The 15043-nt window shown below is 37.7% G+C and overlaps 4 protein-coding genes across 4 annotated transcripts; 2 read left to right on the top strand and 2 right to left on the bottom strand.

The window, feature by feature from the left end:
* The first annotated feature begins 110 nt into the window (after positions 1 to 110).
* LOC131782446 (DNA damage-regulated autophagy modulator protein 1-like) lies at positions 111 to 3795 on the top strand. The gene is made up of 2 exons (XM_059099180.2): positions 111 to 619; positions 2268 to 3795. Exons 1-2 carry the CDS (start codon positions 275 to 277, stop codon positions 2736 to 2738), a joined length of 816 nt encoding a protein of 271 aa, XP_058955163.2. The 5' UTR covers positions 111 to 274; the 3' UTR covers positions 2739 to 3795.
* Positions 3796 to 3815: 20 nt separating this feature from the next.
* Positions 3816 to 5465, bottom strand: LOC131782445 (arylamine N-acetyltransferase, pineal gland isozyme NAT-3-like). Its single transcript, XM_059099179.2, has one exon. It carries the CDS (start codon positions 5463 to 5465, stop codon positions 4557 to 4559), a length of 909 nt encoding a protein of 302 aa, XP_058955162.2. The 3' UTR covers positions 3816 to 4556.
* Positions 5466 to 6669: 1204 nt separating this feature from the next.
* On the top strand, positions 6670 to 7201 carry LOC131782376 (uncharacterized). Its single transcript, XM_059099102.2, has one exon. It carries the CDS (start codon positions 6670 to 6672, stop codon positions 7126 to 7128), a length of 459 nt encoding a protein of 152 aa, XP_058955085.2. The 3' UTR covers positions 7129 to 7201.
* Positions 7202 to 12170: 4969 nt separating this feature from the next.
* On the bottom strand, positions 12171 to 13808 carry LOC131782443 (histamine H2 receptor). The gene has a single exon (XM_059099177.2). The coding sequence runs from the start codon at positions 13589 to 13591 to the stop codon at positions 12263 to 12265; it is 1329 nt and encodes a 442-aa protein (XP_058955160.1). The 5' UTR covers positions 13592 to 13808; the 3' UTR covers positions 12171 to 12262.
* Positions 13809 to 15043: the final 1235 nt, after the last annotated feature.

Genomic DNA, 15043 nt, shown 5'->3' with positions numbered 1-15043 from the left:
TTCGGTCTTACCACATTTTGAATCTCGTCTGTGATCTAGTCATGATTTTACCCACACCTCCCCCTGTCTAGAACGATTTGTTATTTTACTACTGGATCAAATTAGCGTCTTGGCAAATTACTTTCGAAACTGGGTCCCGTATGAGTTCATAACTTATTTTGGTATGTTCTTCGCCATAACTTTAGAAAATGAGATGACTCTGAGAAGCATGTGAGCTATAAAAACTATCGGGTATTTTTTGGTCTATCAATTCATTTACTTCCGAAGGGCAACGATGTGTATCCGCTGTGGCCTTGGAGTACTTCCATTTCTTTTAGCTGTGCTCTCAGCTGTCACCTTCGTGATTACCTACATTATTTCCCGTGTACGCAACGACACTTCGTGGTTCCCAACTATCAGTGACACTGCGAGTCGTCGGCCAGAGAGCAACGTTTTCGGACTGCTGTTTAATTTTTGTTCTCTTCTTGCGCTCTTCACAACTTTTGTGCGGTATCTTCAGTTGAGACACGATGCTGATTGGAATGAGAGAGATAGGGCTCTTCTTATCAGGCTCAACAAATTGGCTGCGATGCTTGGTGTAGCTGCAAGTCTTGGTGGAAGCATAGTGGCCAATTTTCAGGTAATATTTAGCAAGATCAATGGATATGAGCATAATTTTAAAGCTGACGTTAGATGTAGGAAAATTATTTTTTAAAAAATCACAACGGTATATCTAACCAGACTTCTCGACCAAGGAATTGAAATTTAACGTCAAATATTAAACTGAAAGGCAGCATAGAAGTTAACATTCATGTGTCAGAACTATGCTTAGAAGCTTTTTCTTAAACAACCCAAGCTACATGCATATGTGTGCAATCGGTTATTATAAAGAACAGAGCGTACTAATTCCTGTGCGTGTTTCAGCAACTTATTGGCTAGCGTGTTTTCGCCTCTTTTAATTTTTTTTTATTTAACGATACACACAAAACGAAATTTGTAAAGAATACTGGTGTTACTTGCATTATTGATATATTTACAATACTAACATAACTCAACTTACTGATGTCACCTATAATGCTAACTAATTCACAATACAAACGTTTCCTATTGTTAATTTTTCGTTATATGTAGTATAATACACCGAATCGAAATTTAATTGCCATTGTTCTGGACTGACTAGCGTCTCACACATGTGATAATCCTTTTGTGTTTCAAGGTGATGAGGCTAGTTAGTCCAGAACAATGGCAATTTAAATTGGACACCATATTTTGATTTACTGTATAGAAACAATTATAGTCACTCATTTTAACAAAATTTTTTAATTCTACGTTTTTGAAAAATTCCAGGTATACATTCCCACACTAATACTTTTACACTTACGTAGAGTAAAATTAAAATCACCACCCTCATACTAAATGTACAAACCTTAACTTGTTACATCAGAAAAATATGAAATAATTCTGAATAATGAACACAAAATTAGCTTGAAGCAAGCTCACATTACTGTACTTAGGCTCTTCTCAAATATTACTAATTGTACCTTAAACTTACCTTGCACTTCATAAATAGCTTTTCATAGAATGAAATATTAATATTAGTATGATGTAATTAACTGTACAAATAATAGTATAGTTTCATCATCTTTTATTTGCCTTATTTACACAATACAAAAAAATTTATTTACAGTGATTATAGCTAGAAGGCAAGAAGACCCAGGAAGCCACTGGGCTTATGGGAGTGTAACAGTTTAACTCCCAAGATCTGGCCCAGGTTGTTCAAATCTGTGTACCCATGGAATTTGATTTCAGGTCTAAAAGCTTAAAAGAAAATTCAGTTAAAATCTTTTTGCCTGCAATTTGATCATTGGATGTCCTAAAAAGAATAGGGAAAATTTTCTCTAAAAGGCTTTGGAAAAAAGAAGTATAGAAACCTGCTTTAAAATTTAACCCTGGGCTTGCACTAATCAGCCTTTGAACAACTGGGTCCAGTTTGTTAATTCTCCCCTATAGCTGCTACTTATTTCCATGTAAATTAGTTATGAGAATTTGGTGTTTGATAAAGGTAACAATTTTCACCTGATAAAGTTGAGTATTCTCATTACCTGTTTGCTGGATAAAGTATGGATATTGTAGGGAGAAGTTCCCTGTCAATCACTTCTGGGAGTTAATTGGGTTAATTACATTCATACATAAACTTTCCAATAGCGCAATAAAACTATGCCAAAACAAGAAACTCCCAATATCAAAGTCACTTTAAAGACTAAAATGTTTTGTTTCTTTCCAAACAGGAAGATGCTGTCTCATTTATCCACACTATCGGTGCACTCCTTATTTTTGTGGGAGGTATTCTGTATTGCTGGGTTCAATCCTATATTTCTTACAAGATGAGCGCTTGTGGTGTGATCACACACAGTCTTTTTATCTTACGAGTAGCCATTGCTATTGCTGTTACAATCTTCTTTGCCATATGCGTAACAGCTACCTCGTATGCTGGTGTAAAAGGAGTTCGTTACAACCTGGACCCCTACAAAAAGATGCCACGCTGGACTACAGCAGACAGAAACTACATTTATCATGTCATTGGAGATGTTTCTGAATGGCTCACAGCATTAACTCTTTTGGGCTACTTGTTCACATATTTTGGAGAGTTCAGGTTTGTAAAGATGAAGATTGTGGTGTCAAGACAAACTCAACATCCTGTACCTCTAGCAACTGGAATGGGTTCGGATGATAGTCTCCATGCCTCACTATATGTTTAATGGAAGTTTCAAGTTACTAAGTGCTTGAAATGAAGGATTATGCTTGGGACGGACTTGATATGTTTGTGGATATATATACAAGTTACCAAATAGTACTATATTTCTGATACAAATTAATTAAACTATATTAGTATTTCAATCTAGCTTTTGTAAATAATGTATCACACATCTGTTTATCTACTGCGGAAAATTTGATTGATCCATCTGTTTTTCCAGGAAATATCCATACTCCTCACATGAAAGGTTTCAGCACCCTTCCACCCCCCCCCCCCCTCCAACATTCATTTAATGTTTACACCAATCCTCTGGCAAGGGGTAGGGGTAGGAGAGGAAATACTTCTTGGAATTGCAAAGTGCATGTTAAGTGTGTTAGTTTTTGAACCAAGTGATCAAACTTTGCAGTTTGATAGAAGAGGATAAATTTTTTTCTTCTAGTCTTCTATTTCGTAGTTAATATCATGAAAAATGGTAGTGTTTGATTGCATTTGACTGCAGATGAGAGAGAGATTTTCTCTTTTCAATGAGTTGAAATCCAGCAGCTGAGGATAAAAAATGGTTATGGTAAATAGTGAGTGCTAACTGCATAAATCTTCTGTAGTTTCATGACTATCAGATCAGGAAACCTATTATAATAATTTTAAGAGCAACAGCACTCAGTCTTGTCCTATGAAGTTTACATCACTGCAACTTTTCTTGTAAATCTAAGGAATTCAGGAATGAAAAATGTGAAATTTATACATCTCCCCAAACCCTAAGAGTAAGCATAAAGTAACCTCTGTGTACAAATATGACTACACTGTCAAACAGAAAGTCATGGAAAGAAATAAGAGGATCTTGCCTGATTTATGATACAAATCTCAGAACTTAAGTTTTATGAATTGTGTGGGAGGCAGTAAGGAGAATTTATATTAAAACCTTGAGGGTTTAGAATTTGAGGTAGACCCAGAGGTCTTTGAAGACCAGAACTTCACATTCCATTCAAGAGAACTTTGTTAAAAGACTCTGCTTGCTGTCAAACGTTAATGATTTTAAATAAACAAATGGTTTTCCAAACATTTTTTGAGGCAAATCCAGTCAGTTGTGTCGACAAAAAGTGTATTTATTAACTTGTATATAGCATTGTTACTGTAAGTAAATACAGAGAAGGTTAAATACGAGCCAAAGCCTTTCGGGTTTTGCCTTTAACAGTTGACTGTGAAGACCATCGAAAATGTAAATATTATTGAAAAGAAACTGAACCAATATATTCACCCTATCACGAAAGCTAAATTGTTTGAAACTGTTTCTGTACTCATAAATCTGTCTTCCTTGTTCACAACACATATTTTGAAAGTATCGACGAGAGAAACATTTAGCATTTGTGCGAATTTTGATCAAAGAGCAATCAGATTTGATTTAAGAGCATCTAGGTTTTAAGTTTTAACGACCCATTTGCGGTTGTAACATCGCCTGTTCGACCAGACTGCTCCAGAAGAAAAGAAGGAATCCATTCATTTGCTTCGAATTGACTATGCGTGAAGGTTCTTCCATATTATTATTCATTGCGTGACTATCTAACTATTATCAATGAACTGTTGAAACAGCCGCTTCGTAAGGACTGATAACAACTTTTAAAAGACCTCTTAACAAGTTATTCCTCTGAGAAAATCTTTCAAGAAGACAATCTGTGACCATCAGTGTGATTCCTTTTCATATTTAACGTTCCTTTCCAAATGTTCAGCGATGCACTGCTAATAGGGAAGGGTTGGCAGAATAAAATTTTTGCCCCATACAATTATGTAACAGAAAGCCCTTAATGAATTTGAATTAAGAAATATTTCATTTCAGTTCTAATCCGTGATACATGGATCCTTCAGGGTATAAACAAGATTCTTTTCTAATTCCAAACTTCTGTGCTAGTTCGTTTACAATCTCCTCCTCTCCACTGAGTTCCTCGGTCTCTTTCTTGACTTTGTTGTCTCCCAGATAGGTTGAAGTAATCAGTTTGTTCTCTGAAAGGGTTAACCTTCCCCAAGGTTTTGCCAAGGTGCATATGCGATCGTGGGTAAACGAAGACTTAGGGTCTGTTTGATGATAAATAAGCCTTTCATGGAAGTCTTCTATTTTCCTAGGAGTCAGGTCAAACCTGTACCTGATAGCCCATTCAGCTTCGATGATAAATTTCTCCTTTACTTTTTCTTCGTTACCAAACTCGTCAACGATGGTTTTCATTTTCTCTTCGTAGAAATATTGATCGCCGTCTTTCCTAATACGGTACGTCCCACTTTGTTGTTCCTGTTCATCTGCAGAGCAGTCGATGAGGAGAGGAGTTAGAAACGAATCTCCAAAACCGACATCACTCAACCACATTTCATCTCCAATGTTTATGACGTTTATCAAGTGATCAATCGATGATGCTATAAGCCCCGATTTGCGGCTGTAGACCGCAGCAGATTTCCTTCCGTAGCTGTACCCAAAATGATCAAGAAGTAACGAAAAACTCGAGTTAAGTTCATAGCAATACCCGCCGCGATGTCTTTGAACGACTTTGTCGAACAACCAATCTTTGGAGAGAACTATTTCCTCCTTTCCGAACACACTTAAGTTCTCAAAGGGAACTGATAACATATGACATTTTTGCAGGTCCTTAAGAATGTCAAGAGTTGGTTCTATTGGGCCTGTAAAGTGAATACGAGCTAAATATTCCTCTACTTCGTTTGCGGTCAAAGCATGAAACGTATCCGCCATTGTTACATGAGCCAAGTGTTGTGTGATCGAAGTGCGTGACTTCTTGCGCTTGTCAATCTCACGCTCTCACTCGAACGGCACAGCCAGTTGCTCCGAACTGGCAGCAGGCACTTATTAACTTACACGGAAGTGGAAGAATATTTTGTTCTTTAACATGTGCCGAAGCATCATTATTATAATTTTTTTTTTCATTGCTGAGTTTTAGCTTTAGCGCTCCCGTTTTAATGTCCTTCTGAGAGCCTTTGAAATATGATTATTTTCATGTCTTTTAATGAATTTTAACTTCTTCGAAAAACGGAGACCGCGAAATATCTTTGGTTAAGGTGTCTTGAAGATAAAATGGAGTTTCGGTTTGCACTCTGCGGTAAAATTAAAAACGCTTTACCGAAGCGCGTTCTCGAGGGAGTGTGTTGCGTGACAAGACTACAGTAACCGTGGCACCAAAGCAGTTTATCTCCGCTTAAAATTGTTCAGACAACAGTGAAAACAGATCACAAAATACCAGTGTCTTAGTTTATTTCATATAAATTCGAAGGGTCTTTTTTATTCTCCATCGAATCGTACTTTTGTTGGAGACTTTGAAAATAAATACCCTTTTTCTGTCACAAAATTTAATAAAACTCATGCCTATGTTTTCAGAAGCCCTCTCCTTCTCTTGGCTTCCAATTTGTTTAAGTCCCAGCTATTTTAAAGATTACAACTCAACAACACGTAGAGCCGAAGCAGTGAATTTAATTGAATAATCAGTAGATAAAAGGACGAGATAAATGATGGGCTCTCTTTTTTCGTCTTGGTTTATCAGAGCGTTGGAGCTCCTAGATGCTAAACTGTTATTGCTCAAGCGAATTTATCCACGGATCCATTAGATTGTGCTCGATAGAGTTCGATTCATTCGATCACCCAACTCTATGGATTGCGTTCGATTTCCGAACGTCCTCAGTTCAGTATGCTGGGAAAAAAAAAAAAAATATATATATATATATATACATATATATTATATTGAATACGAGCTAAATATTCCTAAACCTCTTCAGGATCAAACTGTTCCTGTACCATATTTCCTTGACGCTGTCCGATGCCAATATATGAACGTCTATTAGTAGGTGAAGTGCGCAAGAAGTCACGAATCCCGGTCACGCGATAATGATATTGGTATTGATAACGATGGCGCACGAATTGAAGCGTTTTGACGCAAACGAAGTCGATGTATCGTATTAGAAAAGACGGCGACCGGTATTTCTACGAAGAGAAAATAAAAACTATGGTTGACGAGTTTGGTAACGAAGAAAAAGCAAAGGTGAATGTTACCACCGACAACGAATGGTCTCCAAGGTGTAGGTTCGAACTCATTCCTAGAGAAACACATGACTTTCATGAAATGTTACCTTTCCACCAAACAGGTCCAGAATCCCCGTTTACCCACGATCGCCTTTGTACTATGGCAAAACCCTGGGGAAGGATAACTCTTTCAGGGAACAAACTGACAAAGTCGACTTATCTGGGAGACAACAAGATCAGAAAGGAAACAAAGGAACTTCTCGGTGGAGAGGAGAATGTAGTAAATGAACTTGAACAGCAGTTTGGAATAAGAAAGGAATCTTGTCTATACCCCGAAGGTTCCATGTACTGCGGATCAGATCAGAGCAAGAAAACATCGATTTAAAACATACTCTTTCCGTACGCTGTTCGTAGAAAGTCTCTTTCGTTTCTAAATTTAAATTACAATTTTCCTCTTTCTCTCCTCTCTTGTATCCTTTTAGTATTCACGAGCACCACACGTGATTTTACAAATTAGCTGATCACGTCAAAGAACTCAAACTTTGACAATAAAAACTGATGTGGACATTTTTCGCGTAGATTTATTGTTTGTTTTCAGTTGTTTTGAGCTTTCATTCGCGCAAATTTGTTATCCCTTTGTTTGGAGTTTTAAGAAAATTCTTTAGTTCTCGTCACGCGAATTCTAATTAAACAAAATAAAACGAGGTGATTAAGATCTTTTGGAAAAAGTAAAATCATTTTGGCCATTACTTCATTCATTCTAAGACTCTTTAACTGCAATTCGTCGTTTTGCTATGCTTAAGGGACTGGTCATTATTCATTGTCAGAGAGGTGTGAGGTGGGATGGATGTGAGAGGTCAGTTGAGTTTGGTTGTGTCACAATCATATTAACCTAATTCCCCCATGAGGCTCTGCAATATTGTAATGGCTCCTCCCTCGTTAGCGGTGAACGTAAACTGACAGTCAATTTTCTATATTCTCTTCTTTATACTCTTTTGGCGATGACTGATCCTACCTCCGTTCGAAAAATGTCATTTCTGACGTTTGAGTGACATGGGAACGAATTAGTCAGAAATTAAAATTTTGAGGGCACGTTGAAGAGGTTCGCATGGCAACACGGTGGTGTCGGATTATTTAAGCGTTTCGCGGGGAAAATTAAGTCATTCTACGTCGGTCAGTCTTAGGTTTGACCGCTTTCTTTTTTTTTTTTTTTGTATTTAAAGTAATTTTGTTTTACAACTCTTTGTAAAATATCACCGCATTCATTGAATTTTCTGTGTGATTGGTAGTGTAACTAGATTTATTTTAGCAACCCTTTCCTCGGGGTATAGTGCTGCTGTATTAGATGAGGAATACGTTTCCACATATTTTTTGGCCACTTCTAAAGAGTGGTTTTTCAGTAGTTTTTCGTATCTGGCGTAGCACAGCCTATTTTTGTATAACCCTTCAGTTTCAGAGAATACTTGCAGTACATTGCAGATTGTAGTAGGATGTGTAGACTACGAGACTGGCTGACTCATCCTAAATAACTTTCACTTTGAATATCTCGCCTGAGTGTAGTCAGAATCCATGAGATCTCCCTCAAAATTACTTCAACCTCCTCCCTCCCCCCCCCAGGAGGTCTGTTAACCTTTTCTCCCCACGATATCCCCCCTGAGTCACACATTAAGGTCACAAGAATAAAGGAAATGATCCTCAACAAAAAAATCTTGTGATTGTTAAACAAGTTCTCCTTGTCAGCAACTTAGGCAACGTGTACAGAACAGTATGGAGAATATGCATACTGATGTTAGGGTGCACAGGGTCAATGATTGTTGCTGTAATTTTGCATGAATTTACTGAGAGTGTAACTAGCGGCTCATGTTATGTTCCACTTGACCTATGCCATATAAGCCACTAGCTTTGATACCTCTCAATGTAAAATCAAAAGAATATTGTATATGCTTATTGAGAGATATTTTTAAAAAAATCGAGAAAATCTTCTATTCATTTTTAATTATAGGAAACTTCCTTTCCTCACGCTGCCTTCCTATCATCTGTTTGTTATTGTGAACTGCAGACTCAATCAGTCTCCATTAAATTTTGTGATAACCTTTAGTCAACTCAGTTTTTTTTCTGAGTTTTTTGTTGTTGTTGTTTTTGAAAGCTGTATGTTTGTTTGACATAAATTTAAATGACTGAAGGGTAAGGCTTCTGAAACAAGTGGATTACCTCCTGAATTTTTTACAACAAAGACCTATCAGCTTCAAGTGGTTTATGAAGTAACCCTGCAAAAGGGTTTTTGCAAATGTTCCTTAAGATCGCCTGAGACATTTTGACAACTTTCGATAACAAACAAGAAGCTACAACTCAGAGTCTAAAGAAAAATTGGTATTTTGGCAAAAGTTGAAGGGCTAAAAATTATTTCACTTGAGTAAGAGAGAACTGTCTGCTGCCAGATTCAAGTGACCGGACGCTTCGCTTGAGTGAAAGGATTCCATAATACCTATGTGAAAGAGATTCTCCAATCTAAAATTTTGGTGATGTAGTTCATAGAAGAGATTTCCACTTGTTCTGGGATTTTTATTCAGCCATTTACCTTGGGGTCAAACAAACAATCAAACTGAGTATAAAAAAATCACAGAAAATAGTTAGAATGAACAAATGTTTATTTCAGAAACTGGTAAGGACCGATTGAGTAAGCAGTTTACAATTAAAATGTGTTTTACTCGGCTTCAGTGTGCGACTACAAAACTTGCAGGATAAGGTTACCTTCTCGCAGTTCTTGGAGTAAACAATGTTAGGTTTGGGGGCACGAATGTTAGCATTCTACAGATAAGCGGCTTGGAAGATAATCAGGTGCATCAAAGTAGAATTGGTCGAATACGCGGAATTGGAGACCAGTACATCTTTGAACAAATGGTTAAAACCATTGTCACAGAGGACTCGACATCACAAGCCATCATTGACGGATTCGGCACTGAAATACGCCCGAGAGCAGAGTTCACCAGTGTCTATAGCCCCGAATGAATGCCCCCATGCCATTGAAGATTTTCACGAATTTCTGCTCTTCCATCAGGTAGATCTGGGTTCAATTTTTACTCATGATCGCCTTTATACCATGTCAAAGTCTTGGGGGGAAAGTAATTCTTTCAGGAAGCACTCTGGTACGGTGATATCGACTTTCTTAGAGGACAACGCTGTCAATAAAACCCGAAAACTTTTGCATGGAGAGGAGGAAATAGTTAAAGAACTGGAAAGTACATTTGGTAGTAAAAAAGAATCATAAGTGTATCCTAAAGGATCTGTGTTCTATGGATCGAACGAGAAAACAGTGAATTAATTTTGTTGGGTAAACAGTTTAACGTCTGCTGTTTTTATAGGCTATGAGATTGCATTTTTCCACAAACACAGGGAACCCATCATTGTCTCGTCCTTTTTGTTTGTATTGATTATTCAAAAATATTGGCTGCTTCAAATATATTCTCTCCGCGTGTTGTAAACTTAAGTATAACTGGGACGTCGATATCATACACCTGCTATTCCCAAGCGAAGTTACGATCGGTTACGACGGGTACTAAATAAAGATATATATATATATATATATATATGATTGTATTTGAATTTTTGATTACATGGGCTATGGGCTTGTAGACTCATTGTTTTGTGCTTCAGAGAACTTACGCAAGTCAACCATACTACGAGCAATCCCTGCTTTTTGGCGGAGTCTGTCGCGCGAGTCAAGGAAAAATCAGCGGAAAAGAAGTTCATGTTAGAACGCCGCACTGAACTCTTGGAGTGAGGCACCTTCTCTTCGTGTGCATCGTTCCCCGGCCCCGAATTCTGTGGTGTCCTAAAATCATTTTTTTTTTATTCGCTGGTTAACATTGCGGCTTGAATTTGTTGCAAGTGGCATAGAGCAGTTTTGAAAATCTTTTATTATCAGCGATAGATTTCTCTTGACTAGTCGCATGAATTGAATTCGGTTCGTATGTTTGCAGTGAGAAGTCTCGGAAACCCTTCGCAGTGACTAGGGGTCCGCCTCTTCCTTATACCTAGTTGCCTGTACTCTCCCTTGGGGATTTTTTGTGTTTTGAAACATGATTTTAGAAAGCGGTGGGCGAACGAAGTGATAGGAATTGGGGAAGAAGACCTGGTCTGTTCCGACTCACACCATATATGTGAAGTTATCGAATGGGCCTCAAACGACGGTAAGACGAGGAAAGGAACTGTAAAGTAAGTAAGTAAAGATTATGTTTTAAACAGGGGTACATTTGAGAGAAGTAAAAACTCTGATGAACTCTTGGCCCTCATTATACTGAGAAAATACTTAAAAAAAACGGCATGATAAAAATACACCACAAGGCTTAAAGATAAATATCCTATCAACGATGAAAAATAAAAAAACTTATCCTGCATTAAAAAGACAATTCCAATTCATATTTGAAGTCGTTAGTAAGCTTTCTGGTTAAATAAAAATTCATCGTATAGACTGAGCTTGAAACTTGCAACTGATGCTTTCTGACATATGCTTGGCTCTATGGAGTTCCATTCCGATATTGTCCTAACTGTAAAGTTCGTCAAGTCAGTTTAACTATTATGATTCCACGTTGTACGTTGCCGTGGGTCTGTGTTAGGAAGTAAAAGATCACAGTTGACGTCAACGCAATCAACGAGTGTGCGTAATTTAGCTTGTTTTGTAAAAATGCAGAGTTCACTTTGTTCGAAATTTCAATTCCAAAGTTGTAAAGTGGCCAAATTCAAAAGGACTAAAAGACACCGACATCTCTGAGCCATCGATTAAAACAAACACAAGATAGAATCCACAAACCTTTTAGCCCGAAAAATTAACCGAATGGACGCAAATCGAGAAGCATTTACCTTTTTCGGGTTATTACTATGATCTTTTTTTTTTGGTTGTTGTTATCTCTTGCCATTAACTGAGAGGAACTCTGATGTTTTCAAGGATAAAATTTCTCCCGCGAAATCGAGCCTAAACCAAAATTTACTCATTGAAGAGACCAAAAGACGTCATCACTAAATATATTGAAATGACTCAAAGGGAAACAACGTCCGAAATTAACAATTACAGGTTCTTTCGCTCATTTTTACATCTTATTTTTGGGAGTATTATCCTTCTAAAAAAACACTAAGAGTAGTCAGTTTCAATATGGGATTATTTGTCACGATTGAAAATAAACTACAAGCAAAAATAATGGATTTACTATAAACCTATGGGCTCTCTCAAGTAAGCGCAAAATGGAAAAAAAAAGTATCATTACACTTAGTAGGTTTTTGATTGTTCTGGAGCGTAAATTCGTGCAGGAGAAATAATCAGTTCGATTTTTTTATCGTAGAATCTTGCGTGAAAATTTTATCCCTACATCTGATAGATAATGATTATTCATTTATCGGGCCATCTGTGGAGAGACACCAAACAAAACCTGCTCAGTATTAACCACTTTATTTTAAGGTCACCACTCACGCAAAAAGTAATTAATCCGCCGAGCGTTAGAAGAAAAGCAAAATGTTTCCAAGTATTACTTCCCTATCCATCCATTTTTCTTAACTTTCAACTCCCTGGGACTTTTCTCAGGATTTTTCTTTGTTGAATGCCTGTGTTCTGTTGGTACCTGTAACGTCAGTGGATAGACAGAGAGGAAGGTTCCAGTCTCCCGCGCTTCTTCGGGCGGCGAGGGTGGTTTTGTGTTCATAGAACTTTCCTCTCGAATGACCGCACAAACTGGATTCATGTCTGTGATAACAAGTTTTGGCCTTGTTGCCTCGTGGCTTGTAGCGAAAAATCTTTTTGCACTAGATCTTGTAAAGGTCCATGAACTTCGAGAATCGCCGCGCGGTCCATTCGGATTAACCTGCCGCGCGTCGCCGGAAAAAATGCGGCGTCGAATCTGGCGATAAACGCGTTTTAGTCCATTTCGGAACTGGCTCGTAATTAATGCATACATAATGGGGTTACATGCCGAATTGACGAGCGATAACGCAGCTGCAGTTAATAAAAATTTCCCAGGAAGTTTTACCGAAGGGAATGCAGTTACTAAGAGTTGTCCAGTGTAATATGGCATCCAACAGACCGTGTATACACCAAGGACAACATAAACCATGATCGTTTTCTTCGAAGCTGAAAGATTCGCGTTGACGCCACCGCTTTTGAGTCTATTTCGCGCATCACGAATTTGAATGTTTACGATAGTTCGAGCGTGCCTTCGTGCCACAACGTGAATCCTAATGTAACAGAAAACTGTGACCGCATAGGGGAGAATCACGCAGGTAGCTGTTTTGAAGTAAATAAATCCGTGTTTGTCGGGAGAATGCGAAGAACAACGTTGACTAGGGTTAAGCGAAAACGTCCCCCAGCCCACAAGGGGACAGAACGAGACAAAAATTGCCTGTAGCCAAATCCAAACTATTAGCAACACTGTTCTCCGTTGTGTAACGATTGTTTCGTATTGTAGGCAGTTTAATATACTGTGATAGCGATCCAATGCTATTACGGCAACCGTTAATGAGGAGCTGATTCCATAAAGCGAATTTAAAAACCCGTAGAATTCGCACACTAGAGTGTAGCTCACGTCTGCCATTTGCTGGTCATCTCGCGAAAAAAGCGATTCAGCAGCTGCAGGTAGTAAAATCATACCTGCTAATAAATCCGCCACACTCAAATTAGCGATGAAAACGTTTGTACATGTACGAAGGCGGTTGTTTCGCGCTAAAATTACTAGCACTAACGCATTTGAAATGATGTTCACAACAGCTGTAAAAACCAGCACAAGGGCTAAAAATATACTTGAAGTTGGCGACAGCGCGGGCGAACTTTTGTCCATCTTTGTGCCATTTTCTGCCGTGTCCATGATACCTTTCAAGCAATATAGTTCGAGTTATCACTTCAGTTACCGTCCCAAATGCTAATTTGCGAGGCCAGCTCGCGTTTCTTAAATCTCTCTAGTATCTCCTTTTCTTGAGACGACTATCCACTGACTTGCGCATTCGTTGCAGACCGCTCAAAGCCGTAAATGCACGTAATGTTTATCCCGCAGAATTTTCTTCAGTTTTGATTTGACCGTAACACCCACCTCATCCATATTTTATTTTTGTTTTCGCCTCTGTGGTAAGTCTGGGGGCGCAAAAATATGGTATCATTATTCATAGTTGTACACAGCTCAGGCGGTGAGTTTTATCAGCTATGATAGTATGTTCTATTAAGAGCTACTTCTTGTGTAAAATGAGTCGGCTAAACTAAGTGAAAAACTATTCAGTGAACACATATTTGAATATAAATCATGTGTTTATTTTCAATAAGAAAAAAATTGAAGTAATTGAAAAAAGTTCTTAGCATTTTCATTCGCTATCTTGCGAAATTTAATCTTCTGTGATAGACTTAAGAAATTTATTTCCTTTTACGAATTGGAATCTAGATAACTCTCGCCCAACATCACCGATAAGTTTCTTGTTTTTGATCATCTGTATAGTTCCATTGCGATGATTGGTTATCAAATATTAATGCTGTCTTTGTGTTCACAACAGTTTTTCGTGATTAAAGGTTTTTTTGAAGGGCGAAAAATGCGGCGAGTTAATCATTATTGTTACTCCTCCAATGCGTGTTCGTTTGCGTGCGAGGCATTTGCTGTTCAAAAGTAAAATTGCAGAATTTTTGTACCTGATCATTTGTTTTGAATGCAAGGAACGTGCCCAGGGTGTTTTTGAATGTGTAACGAAACATGTTTCTTGTTGTCAAAATAACTATTTCGCTATGTCAAAACTGAATAACTACCTCGTTACCTTTATTCAAACATGCTCATATTTTCCCTAGAAAAAATTAGACTTGTTTCAGTCATTAAAACTAAATTTCCCAAAAAAATAATTTGATAAATCCCCGAAGAAGTCTTTCAGTCAAAATGTATCTGCAGAATTCAACATGGTTTACAGGAAAGTTTAATTAATGTTGTCAGCATATTGAAAGCCGGTAAATTGAAGACTAAAATTAAAAATTTTAATTAGACTTATTGCAGCGAAAAACTAACTACAAATCCACAAGGGGCTTTAAAAGCCAAATATTTATGTCTTACCGTAGAAATATTCCCCTAAGCCTGGAGTGTTTTGTCTTCCAGATTCAAATAGCGAGCTCCAGAACTTTTTCTCTTAATCCAGTTGATAATGTTTACTGATCACGCGCCCGCCATTGTATAACTTAAGCACATCTGCTTAGCTAGTTTGAAAACACTCTCTCAATTCTTTCATTAGTCGGTACGTTAGTGTAAACATACTACAAATTGTTTTTTCAGTTTAAATGCTCTAAATGGTGA

This window comes from Pocillopora verrucosa, chromosome 14, assembly GCF_036669915.1.
Source record: "Pocillopora verrucosa isolate sample1 chromosome 14, ASM3666991v2, whole genome shotgun sequence".
Classification (NCBI taxonomy): Eukaryota; Metazoa; Cnidaria; class Anthozoa; order Scleractinia; family Pocilloporidae; genus Pocillopora; species Pocillopora verrucosa.
This window is presented reverse-complemented; position numbering and strand designations above follow the sequence as displayed.

What these genes read in the sequence shown, in the direction of transcription:
- LOC131782446 (XM_059099180.2), top strand. Translation starts at nt 275, where the DNA reads ATGTGTATCCGCTGTGGCCTTGGAGTACTTCCATTTCTTTTAGCTGTG. An exon ending in GCATAGTGGCCAATTTTCAG is followed by an intron (nt 620 to 2,267) that starts GTAATATTTAGC and finishes CTTTCCAAACAG; the next exon opens with GAAGATGCTGTCTCATTTAT.
- LOC131782445 (XM_059099179.2), bottom strand. Translation starts at nt 5,465, where the DNA reads ATGGCGGATACGTTTCATGCTTTGACCGCAAACGAAGTAGAGGAATAT.
- LOC131782376 (XM_059099102.2), top strand. Translation starts at nt 6,670, where the DNA reads ATGTATCGTATTAGAAAAGACGGCGACCGGTATTTCTACGAAGAGAAA.
- LOC131782443 (XM_059099177.2), bottom strand. Translation starts at nt 13,591, where the DNA reads ATGGACACGGCAGAAAATGGCACAAAGATGGACAAAAGTTCGCCCGCG.